Source organism: Pteropus medius, unplaced genomic scaffold (assembly GCF_902729225.1).
Source record: "Pteropus medius unplaced genomic scaffold, Ma_sr-lr_union100, whole genome shotgun sequence".
In the NCBI taxonomy this organism is placed as follows: domain Eukaryota; kingdom Metazoa; phylum Chordata; class Mammalia; order Chiroptera; family Pteropodidae; genus Pteropus; species Pteropus medius.
The window spans coordinates 21,842,404-21,854,723 of record NW_024347791.1 but is presented as its reverse complement, the minus strand read 5'-3'; the positions used below and the strand labels follow the sequence as shown (position 1 = coordinate 21,854,723).

The 12,320-nt window shown below is 31.5% G+C and overlaps 1 protein-coding gene across 3 annotated transcripts in view; it reads right to left on the bottom strand.

Moving 5' to 3' along the window:
• Nucleotides 1-343: 343 nt before the first annotated feature.
• SEMA3A (semaphorin 3A) overlaps nt 344-12,320 on the bottom strand; it is a 342,875-nt gene continuing 330,898 nt past the window's right edge. For all 3 annotated transcript variants that reach the window (XM_039878235.1, XM_039878236.1, XM_039878234.1), the window contains 2 exons: nt 2,852-2,994; nt 344-1,480 (listed from right to left, as the gene is read on the bottom strand). In XM_039878235.1, the coding sequence (XP_039734169.1) occupies nt 1,025-1,480; nt 2,852-2,994 (599 nt within the window). In that variant the 3' untranslated portion in view covers nt 344-1,024. The remainder of the gene's footprint in view (nt 1,481-2,851; nt 2,995-12,320) is intronic.

The following is a 12,320-nucleotide window of genomic DNA, read 5'->3' as shown; positions in this document are numbered from 1 at the left end:
CCATTAGGTACAACAAAGTGAATTTAACAAATGGATCTGTTTCTTCCTTTTTTTTTGCTGGTTAAATGCTCTGTTTTTTTAAAGGACATTATACAGGTTAAAACTAGTTTAGATAATATTTAAAGAAGGAGAGGTGTTATTTGTTTGATATCTTCAGAGAAATAAAGCATAATTTACATCTGAATTTTAGGAATTAACTGTTAATGATGTATATGTGTTTCTAAAACAGTATCAGCTATCCCTCTTGCAGAACTAAAACCAAAACGTTGAAAAAAAAGCAGCACGCAATTGGAATTTTTACAACAAAAACTATATAGCACAGTAATTGTAAGACAAAAACCTATTCTAGCTTAGAAAAGAGCTAAATTTTACTGCATATTTGTCATGGTACATTTAAATTATAGTTTTAATAAAATACATCTTTAGATCAAAGCTGAAAGAAGACATCAGTAGTAGATCAGTGTATTCCATTTTTTCTTCTGGATGATGGATGGTTTATGTTTTTTATATTTCCACAGACCATTTCATTCAGTATCATTTTACTCCTCCAGTACATATAAACACGAGTGCTGGTAGACAAAAAAGATCCTCAAATCCAACTACGTTTTGGAATATTCATCAGCTTAGTAAATCCATGCAGCTTATTTTAAAGTTTTAGTTCAATAAAATGGCTTTGCTGATGCAATTTTTCTTCTTTAGATGGCAATATGGAAAATGACATTTTTATTTCTCAGGCAAAGAAGAAAGCGAAACCTGTACAATGAAATCCCATAGGAAACATTAAGTCTGCTAAAAGTGAACATCTGCGTTCACCTGACCACTATTATGTGTTGGTGTTAAGAAGAAAGCCTGTTAGGAAAGTTACTCATGGACTTAATTTATAATTGGTGGAACTCAGTTGCATTTCCCACCATTGTAAACATCCACATAATGCCATGAAAAAAGTTCATGTATATTGCATTTTTTTCCAGTTATTGTCTTAGGCAAGTTTCTACTTGTTTGAAGTTTGTAGAGGTAATGCAGCTCAGACACTCCTGGGTGCCCTCTCAAATTCGTGGGTCCTCCTATTTCTACCTTTCTTATTTTCCTGTAAGTGCTTCCATTTGTTACTGTTCCCTTGGGTATGTCCTGGCCTTTGCCGACGTTGTTTTCGGTCCCTTTTCCAAACTTGTTCACAGAACTCATCCATTGTGTTTAGGTTAGGGTGGTTGATGAGCTGCATGAAGTCTCTGTACCAGACCTTCTGGCTGGGGGTCATGCTGTTAGACATTTCTTTGGTCTTAGAGCCATCTCCATCATCATCTTTATGAAGAAGTTCTTCCAAATGTTCTGTGTCGATGACTTCCAGGGTCACTTTAAGAAGAGTTTGCATGAAGCCGTGCTCTACGGCATGACACAGGTAATTGCCTGAATTCTTCCGCTGAAGGCTACGCAGTAGAAGGCCTTGTTCTGTCCTGATGATATGATCATCCACTCTAATCTAGCAGAAGAAACAAAAGGCAGTAAAATATATACATATTTTTAAAAAAGTAAGTTCTGAAACTGTGTTGGGGCACATTTTAACAGTTAATAAAATTTCTAGCTTAGAGATATGAGAACATTTTCCCATCAGAAAAAAAAAATGTTATAAATTTCTGTCAATTGTTTTTAAGATGCATTGCAAAATATTGTTTGTCTACTGTTTTAATTAAATTTCTCATTATAATAATTTAAAATATTCAAGATAATGGGAGAAAAGTACAAAGATATATTTTATTTACATGTTTGAAACAAGGCATATAAATATTTGAAAAAGTTAACATTAAATATTGGCATTGGAAATACAAAACCATTGTATTAGAAGACAATGCAACATCATAATTAACTAAGATTTGGGAAAAAATACAAAAACCAGGAGTTACATGCTTAATTATTTATTCAATTTCTTATGTCTTATATGTGACATAAAAATGAAGATATGCTTTTGAATATATCTTACCTCATTTTTATTTTGAATACAGTTTACAAAAGAGATCCTGAAAGTTTAAACTAGTAAAGTATAAAATCAACCCTGACATTTGTATGATATGATTATCATTTAAAGACTGCTTCACATGTCAAAAAAGATAATGGGAGGATTTTTACCTTTATATTCAGATTATGTTTGTAAAATTGTCTGCGTGTAATACATTTACAAATCACCCACATAGTCTGGTTACTGTTATTTAATGCTTTTAAAAAGCATTGAAGCTCAGAGTACTCACTGAGAATTTCTCTCTCTCTCTCTCTCTCTCTCTCTATATATATATATATATATGTGTGTGTGTGTGTGTGTGTGTGTATTTTTTTAATTTACAGAGGAATAAACGTATCCATTTAAGGAGAAGATCTATATGATGCTACATGCATGGTTCATATCAGAATTCATACTGAGACCTTAGATCCTTCATCATAAACCTACTACTCCCTTCCCCAAACCTCTCCCTCCTCATTTGAAAGTGAATGGAAAAAGAAATACATGTTTTTATAGCGGAATTAATTGAACAAAAGTTAAAATTAGTATGAGGATTTGATTTTTTGAAGACAATATAGATAACATAATTGCCTTATAGATAACGCGTAAAGAAAAAAGACTAAAATATATCCCCAAAGGGCTTCTGGGACAAAAGTCTTCCAGCTTACCTTTGTTTCTCCAGCTCCTAAAATAAGCCTGTCATATAATCAGGCTTCAATAAACACTTATTTAATGAATGAGTGATTATTGGGTTAGGAAAAGGATAAAGATTCATAGTACTTTCCTCCTCCTCAAGTCAACCATGCTGGGCTCACTTAGAATATATTAGAAATAATCCAGTCAAATTCATTCCTATACCTCTTCTTTTCTCTCTTCATTTCGCCTCTGGAATTGCCAATAGACCAGAGCTCGCTGTGACTTTGGACTGCATTCCAGGAACGTGCTACTATTTTCTACTCCATAGATAATTCTTTCTTCGAGGCTGTGGCCATGGTGATTATCTGTTGGGTGATGAGGAAATGAAACAAGAAAATATTAGAAAAGTAAACTCAACTTTCCAAAGTATTTATTTGGAAACTCTGGAGATAAATTTATTGCCATGTTGGAAGTCTTTTCGAAATTAATTGATGGCAGAAATTTCGAGGATGTAAAGTTTCAGAACCCAAGTGCTTATCAAAATAGACTGTTTTGGTATGGGTTATAAAAAGCATATGCAGATATTTGTGTATCAGAAAATAGCATTAGATTAACAAAATCAGTCATATGTGCAGTATAACTATATACCTTTATATGCCATGATAATACTTTCCACGAAATTATTTTCACTGTAAAATTCTATGTTCTGACTAATTGGGCTACTTCATATTATACTATTCTCTAGCATGAAAATTATTTGACTGGGCTTTTGGAAAAAAACAAACAAACAAGATTTTTGCCTCTTTGTATTTGTTTTTCATTTGTAAAATTACATTCACAAACCAATGTTTATCTAGTATTTTATAAGAAGTAAAGTTTGGGAAGTTTATACTCCCTTACAATAACTCTTAAATAATCCCCAAGTTTGTTCAGAAGATCAATTGGTGTGAAATGTTTGAGATGGCACAGAAGAAAGATGCAGTTATAATGCAATGTGGTTTCAGTTTGTCCTTATTTTAAAATGAGACATCTTTTAAGATTTTCAAGAATTAGGCTAAAGAATATGGCAGGAGTATGTAATAAAATGCAGCAGTAAGGAAACCTGTTTCCTGATTAAGTTTCTATTATTTTACCCTTTATGGAACCTCCTTCAATGTGGTAAATAAAACACAGTTAAGATCAAAAGTACGAGATAGGGAGTCTAGGTAAAACTCATTTATCAAAAAAAAAAAAAAGGAACTCATTATCTTGTATAATCGTGTTTCCATTATGACATCCTGTACAATCTGGAACTCATTAAATTAATTTAGAAAATAATAAATATATTTTCACATGCATAGAGTGACAGTGAAGACAGATGAAAATTTTTGCTCTCTACTTCAAACTTAGCTAAATTTTTAATTTAAACAAGTTTTCCCCCTTTTTTGGCATCACTTTGACAGTTTTACTCTCATTATAATCAACTGAGTACTTTTGTCTGTCATAGACAATATGATTTGCTCTCACTAGGTTTAAAACTTTCCAAAACCTTGCTTCAATTCAAATTCTGTACATGGCCTACGTCCATCATCTCCTAGTCTCACGCTTCTTACAATCCACCTTCTGCCTCCATTTGCTATCTCTGGAGTTCAGTGCCTTTTACTCTATTGATTTAAAAGATCAATCTCCTAGAAATAGGAAAAGAAATAGGAAGTGACCAAAATATAAGAAACATTTAACTAATTCAAAGTCACTTTTTTTTCATATTGGAGATGCATACACACACACACACAAACACACACACATATATCTTTTTCAAGATCTACATTGAACATGGTAGTATTTTTCTTTATCCTCTGAAATTAGTATGTCTTTGGTTAAATGGATATGGCACATGTTGCTCTGCTAGTCTACAAGAGATCTGCTTCCCTGAATAGAAATAAAGTGAATCTCTATTCTCGACAGGGGCTGAAAAGTCTCCTGTGATTCAAGAGCTACCTTGATCAATGAGAATGTCTTGTCACAGAGGTCAATACAATTTCCACTGAAAACATTTTTTTTCCTGCTAATTGTTGTGCAGTTTAAACTCTTTTGATTTATAAATCCTTTTAGTAGGAATATTATTCAGCCTTTAAAAAAGAAGGAAATCTGCTATAGGCAACAGCATGGATGGACTTTGAGGACATGCTAAGAAAAATAGGCCAGTCACAAAAGAACAAATACTGTATGATCCCACTTATACGAGCTGTCTAAAAATAGTCAGATTCCTGAAAGCTAAGAGTAGAATGGTGGTTGCCTAGGGCTGTGAGAAAAGGAAAATGTGAAATTCCTAATTAATGAGTATATAGTTTCCGTTATGTAAGATGAATTAGATTTTGATACCTGCTGTACAAAATTGTGCTTATTACGAACAATAAAACTATTGTACACTTAAAATATTTTAAGAGGGTAGATCTCATGTTAAATGTCCTAACTCCAATAAAATAAAAAATAAAAGAAATCATGTTACTTTTAGGAAGACACTTTTCATTCAGTCTCTAAATAGTAGTGGGTTATAAGATACATAGAAAACATCCATTGGATTTAGAAACAAACGACATAGTCATTCACTAATATTTTCTAGTTTACCAGCCATGCCTCTCATTTCTAGTAGAAATTTATGACAATAACTGACTTGCTTCTCTCCTAATCTACATTACTTCTATAGAAATACAAGGTGTAAGTTATTGCTGTCAAACACAGAACCCTGTTTAAATACTTCAGTATGCTAGTTTCCACATATCTAAGAATAATGTAACTTGCATAATAAGAAACGAGAGTTAATTATTAATATAACATCAATTGGTTACATTTTTTAAAAAAATCACTAAGTTGTCTTCTTCCCTGTTAATATCATCATACTATCCGGTCCTCAGAGAGCTTCCTGTTAGCCTTCCTTACAGTCCTGGGAAACCTGTTCGGCTTTTAGTTTCTCTTCGAGATTTTCCCTGGTGACAGCAAATGTTTCCTAATGTGCGCACACACGTGCACACACATACTAAAATTCTCTTAATAAATGTGTTCTTTAATTTTAAAATATTTCATTTTATCTGCTACTTATCTATAGTAGAATCTAATATAGTGTTTGATTTAATCAAGGACTTACACCAACTTGTTTCTAGTTAAATATAATAAAAGGTCACGGACTTCTTCAAGAACATTATGATATTCAGGTACTTTTCCATCTGAATAAGGTAAGAACCACAACTGGTATATGTGGTACATTGGCGTGGTGCTGTTAGTTAGTTTGCCTTGATAATGACTCTTGCCAATACCTTAAGGATTTATTCTCCTCTAACATGGCCCTTTCTATGTCTCCTTTGTCCAAATAAAAAGAACAAGAAAAATCTTCTAGTTAGTAAGCAGTGAGCCAAAGTCCTGTCTCATTAACTTCAAGAATAGTCAGTATGCAGAGGTACCGGTGTCTTTCTTTGGTTTGAGATTCTCTTATTTTATGTTTTGCTGAGTCCTGTCATCAGCAATAATTGCAAAAATTAAATTTACACTGAATATGGTTGTTTTAATCCTTCTGCAGCAGAATGTTTCTATCATAAGTAACTTTTGATTTAGGACCAGAATTTTCATTTAAAGTGGTTTCAACCAAACATTTATATATTGGGGCACTTAGATGTAACAACCTGTAAACATTTTCCCATACCTAACCATATAAACAGATCCCTGGTAAGTATTTCAGAAAGAATAATTAAAAGCCACATAATAAATATTTATTCCTTTCCCTAACCCTTCTTCTCCCCTGCTTGAGTAAATTCTAAGTAGAAACATTAGAGGTCCAATACCAATGTATTCCTCTCCTTTAGGCCCTCCCTCCTTTATTCTCTTTGCTTCTCAATCTCTCTTTGTCTCTGTCTCTCTGTCTCTCTGTCTCTCTCTCAAAAAAAAAATTACAAACAGAGAAAATATTTTGATTTTTATCTTCTAAACTTACTAGATTTTCAATATTTTCTTAGGATGCAAATTTACTATTGTATCAACTGTTTATTAAAGCAAAGAGCTCTGCAAAGAAATAGTAACATAATACAGTTATGCTATAAGTATTTTTCAAAGTATAACTATTGAATGCATAATTACTCAGTATACAACAAAAGTTCAACTGAGAAAACATTGTTCATTAAAGATTTCCTGAAGGATATGAAATCTTGCATGTTCAGGGTAAGTATAATCTATAATCTCCCTCTGGATTAAACAAGTTGATCTGCAAGCATTTTATATGTAACATGTTGTGTTAATCCCATCATATAATTGATTTTACTGAATTGTGTTGTGTGAGGTCCTTCTGACTTATGTTGAGGGAACAAAAGCAATACACCATGGGTTTGCTTACTGTGTTTTTGTTCCAATATTACTGAGTATGGTATTCGTTGCATTGTACTGTTTCTCTATGTTCAATTTTGAAAATGTTTTCTTTTTTTTCTTTTTGATGTTAGTTTTTAGACACTGTTGAGCTTTTCTTGAACAATTGATTTTTTTAATGAACTTTGTGATTCATCAATTGATCACATTTTCCCCTCTATATTGGCGAGAAAAAAAAACTGTTACAAAATTTAATATCTTATTCCTATGACTTCTTGGTAAATCTGTTCTTCCTGCATGCCTGGTTTTGTTCTCTGTCAGCAAAACTGCTTTGCCTGTATTACATTATTGATATCTTTATTTTATCTTTGTTTTTAATCAAACAATTGCATATTGTTTGAAATATATTAATATATTAGTTACTTAACAATTACTAATAACAAAATTTTAAATTCTTTTTTAACATCTTTTTTTATTGTTCTTAAAAATATGTCTACACAGAAATAGTCATAAATATGTAAGATGATATTGTTATTGCTTTTCTTAATGATAGTTTCAACTGATAATTCAAAACTTAAAATCTTTTATTGAGAATTCAAACTAAAACAAATTGAATACCTTCCCAATATTAACACTGCTCCCCCACCGCCATCAAAGAAAGCATTCTATGCCTCCTAAAAACCTCTTTTTTGCATATATCTTTAGAGAACATGTAGCCTTATTTGTTATAATTATTTACTAATCTGGTTATCTTCCCCTATATTTTGCATTCTATAATCCTAGCACGAGGCAGTCATAAACCCTTAGCTGATGTTTGGTGAATGGCAAATGCAGGTAATTATTTACTCTGCATTCGAAAGCTGAATCTCATGTAACTTTGACATCCTCAAAACAGTTATCATAATTTTATTAAAAAATGATTTAAAATTTGATCAATTAAAAAGGGCCAAGGGTTTATACCCTGATTTTGACAGAATATATCATTAAACCACTGTTAAATGTAAATATTTCAAATCTTCTAAATTTGTCATTTTAGAATGCTACAACAGTTGATTTTGAGATATGGTAGAAGATGATGTCTAATCAAGTATATTCCAAATGCAAAAATTCCAAATATGGAATAATAAGAAGAGAAAGAGATTTGATAAATCATATAAATACATTCTCACATCTCTGGGGACACTTATACCTCCAAAGGATGTCTGTGTCAAGGAGTAATATTGTAGATTTCCAGAAAGAAAGCAATCTCAATTTAATTCATTTTAAAATATATTTCTCTCTTAGAAGAAAGCAACTGTTTTGAATACAAACTTTTGTCATGAAAATTATTAGTAGACAAGAGGATATAGTTGTTAAATCAGCATAATGAATTCTCATGGGTTGAATTGAATAGTTAGAGCAAAATAATTGAGAAGCAACAAACATTAAAATTATTTTAAAAGCACCGTAGTGTGTTTGAATAGCACAATGTTACAATATGTAGCAGCAGTTAATGACTAGAAATAATGTTTCTGAGGAAGCAATCTTCAATTAATCATTTCCTCTTTTAGTGGGATAATTTATGGAAATGAAATGAGCCTAATAAACCAGAAGAAATGGGAGGAAAGAAAGAAGTTAAATAAATTGCTTCCTTTTGTAACAACAAAAAGTCATGATATCCATCATTTGGCCAGAAATATCATGTTGCTAAAGGCCTTATTTAGTATTTGATTCTCTTCCAATATAGCAGAAACAGAAGGCATCATGTTTCAGCTTTCCATTTATTTCAATCTCCATTTTAACCCCGTAAATATCTCCCAAGATTGAAATGTTAATAATGTTAGAATCTTAGAAAATTTGATGTCATATACAAAAGACAGAGATGGGTGAGGTAGTGAACCACATTTTTATTCAACTATTTGATCTCTGTTAACGCTTTTGATGTCCTCTCCTTTAGGTTATTAAAAGATTGAATTTCACGAATAATGAAAATAGAAGTAAAATTTAACTTGGAGGAGGGGCAGATGGTGGTAAATTATTTTAAATATTTAGTTGCTGAACTACATAAAGAGAAATCTAATTCCAATTGCTTTTATCACATTGAATTTTAATATTTTACAGTATAAATTTTTTCTCAACAATATTGAGAAAAGGTCAAGAAAAGGAGGAAAGGAAGTGTTGCCCATCAATTCTTGGTGACATAGGAAACTGCAGATATACATGTCTTGAGTATAAACATCATTACTCAGATTTTCCTTACTGTATTCTAGATGATTTTCTCTAGAAATACAACAGATGCTTTATTGATAGAAAAGACTCTAACTTGGCTTTGAATGAATGCATCAGATCTCTTTCAGAAGCATTAGCTGAAAAGGCATTTCACAGATGAATCAATGACTCTTGGAAACATGTAAAATATTTTAAAATAAAAAAAATTGAAGACAAAAAGTTTCAATTAATTTTTAACATTCATGTATATCTTTGGGTCTGACTACTAAGATGTCTAACAATTGATTTAATCTGATATACTGTAATGTACTTAAAACAAATGCTATAATATGTACTAAGCTATATAACAAGGATCATGTTTATTTGTCAAGGTAATGTTTAGTATAATGCTTCTCTAATGTTTTGTATGATTCTTATGCCAACTAGTTTCTCTATAAATGTTTGTTGAATGCTAATTTGCATGAATGCACCTAGAAATTCATGCATATGTATATTTTAAAGTCCATGTGCTTAATATAACAATTTATCAAATACAGAAAAGATTTAACTAATAAAATCTTTAAGAAAGCTTAAACTTATCATTTATCAACTTGCTAAAATAAATTTACATTTTAAACTACTTTCTATATGCTGTAAATTAAGATCCCTCAACGGTGATAGAAATACTTATCAACCAGTGTAAAGCATTTAGAATTTTATAAAGTAGTTTGCAATCTTCCTTGAATCCACAGATTCCTGTGGGTTTGTATTTAAAATCTTCTTGTTGGTATATAGATAGGTAGATGGATAAATAGACAGAAATGACCAGGGTATTTTAATTTTATTGTTCATAAGTAATTATTGTTTCAGAGAGAGTAACTAGTATTTCATTTTTTAGAGATTTATTAATTCAAAATATGGAAATGAAATTGAGGTATTAGGAAGTTAACTATGAGACCATTTGAATAGTTATATTTAATACTGTGCTTAATATCTTGTGATGCCAAAAGCTACAGTGCTTCTTAATATGGAGCAGCCCGAAACTCAGTTACTTAAAAAACAACACTAATATGAAGATATCTACTGTAATATTAATTTATTTATATTGAACATCTGTTATGTATTATTTTCAAGATTTTATAGCAAATGCTTTACCAAGAAAGCACATATAATCTATATGCACGAGTAAAATTATCATAAAACTTTTACATTTAAAAACAGAAAACATAAACTTTGATGTTTATTTTTTCCCAAGAGATATGATAGGAGATGGTGGAAAACACCCATTTGTGGATGCAGAAAATTTCCATAAACAATAATAAAAATACCATCTTGCATTTTAATATGCTTTCCTTAGAAGCTTGGAACTTAAAAAATATAGCATGCTTTAAAAACTTTGTTTACAATGCTTAAATTATAGGTGTAAAAACACTTGAGTGATCTTTAATGACATATTTAAAAACTTTAATTAAGAACAATGATGACATAAATATTTGAAACTTCTTATTCAAACTGTACATGCATGTTTTATACATATGTACTATAAATAATTGGATTATTTGCCTAAGGTACTGTCAGATGATAGTTATTGTGATGATTATGTCCAGCGAAATAGTTTCAAAAAAGCTTTACAAAAGTTAAAGAAGATAATAATGTAGTAAGTTCATTCTAGATGCATGCTTCTTTATATTTTAAGATTTCTGATATCAGAATGTGTCTTACAGTTGCTCTTGATCTGAGTTGAAGTTACCTTCTTTCAGAAAAAACGGTTCTTCTGCCAGACACATGAGACCCTACTAAACTGATACTTCTTTAAATTAAAATTTTGTCTGAGGTTGTTGGAATGAATTCAGAAAGTAAACCTTCATGAGTGCCACCCTGTTTCAAGAAGTGTTTTTACCCCTTTCCACTATCCACGATTATGGCTGAAACAAGCAAATTTCCTCACCTTTTTCTGCATGGGAATTTATTTCCCCTTTGTGCTAATACTGAAATATATTGTGCCTTGGTTTAATACTGGAGCCATCTTATAAGATTGCTTATCTTGAGCAATTTTTTTTTCTTAGCAGTACATAAAATAATGGTGCATCTTATATACAGTGACATCTTAGACTTGATACAATTTGGTAATTTATTAAAATTAGGGATTTTTTTAGGGCTGACGTCATGTTCATCTATCAAATCTTGAGGATTCTCTTGGGCTAAATGCTCAGATTCACAGTTGGATTTTCTACATGTATAAAAGAAGCCAAGGCACAGACCAGATTAGCATTGCTACAAAGTACTAAATTTACAGCTCTCCAGACCATTAGGATGACACTGCCAAAGACATTTTATGAAATTTTGGAATGACTTTGATGCCAACCAAGACATAAATTGAGCTAAGTGTGGAGACAATTAAGAAGATTGAATTCTATGGAAATTTTACTATGAGATGCTAGAAAGAAAATGAATGTATGTGGAACAGCCCAGAGAAATATTACAAAGTAAAATTCAAAGATGATATTAAACTAGAAGTTAGAGTATTAAATATTTCAAAGATTCAAAAATATTAGATAATTTTAATTTTTTAAAAAAATGTTACTCGTGTTGAAGCTTTTTCTTCTCTGGACATGTAGATCATAGCATGGCTCTTTCTTTTGTAGTAAAGAAAGAGGCATGGGAGGTAGTTTAAAGGTAAATTGACTCAGCCACTCGCACTCTTGAATGCAAAGTCAGACCAGCTCCAGTTTTGTGTACAACAGTTATTTTAAGGAAGGGAACATATTGAAAATAACCCGAGATTTCTCTTTAGTATTCTGTATGAGGTGTGAGTAGGGAGACAAGAAGATCTGCCAGCACATACATACTTAGGGTTTTGTATTAAAACTTTCCTAGGTGAATGGCCACCAGTGACGGAAGAGAGCATGCTGGATCAAGGAAAGGGGGGCTGGATTCTTCTATATTTCACCTAGGCCAACTCACTATTAGTGCGCTCTTTAACTAGAGGGAGCAGAGCGCTGAGTGATTGTTAAAGGTTTCATCGAGAGTAAAATTTCTTCCACTTAATTCTGAGTTATTTTATATAGTCTCTCTATTAAAACCTCAGGATATGTAAAATATAGAGTGTTACAAAATATGTTTACCATTACAGCTGGAACTGATTTAGCTTCAAGTTGCTTAGCAGCTTTCTGTG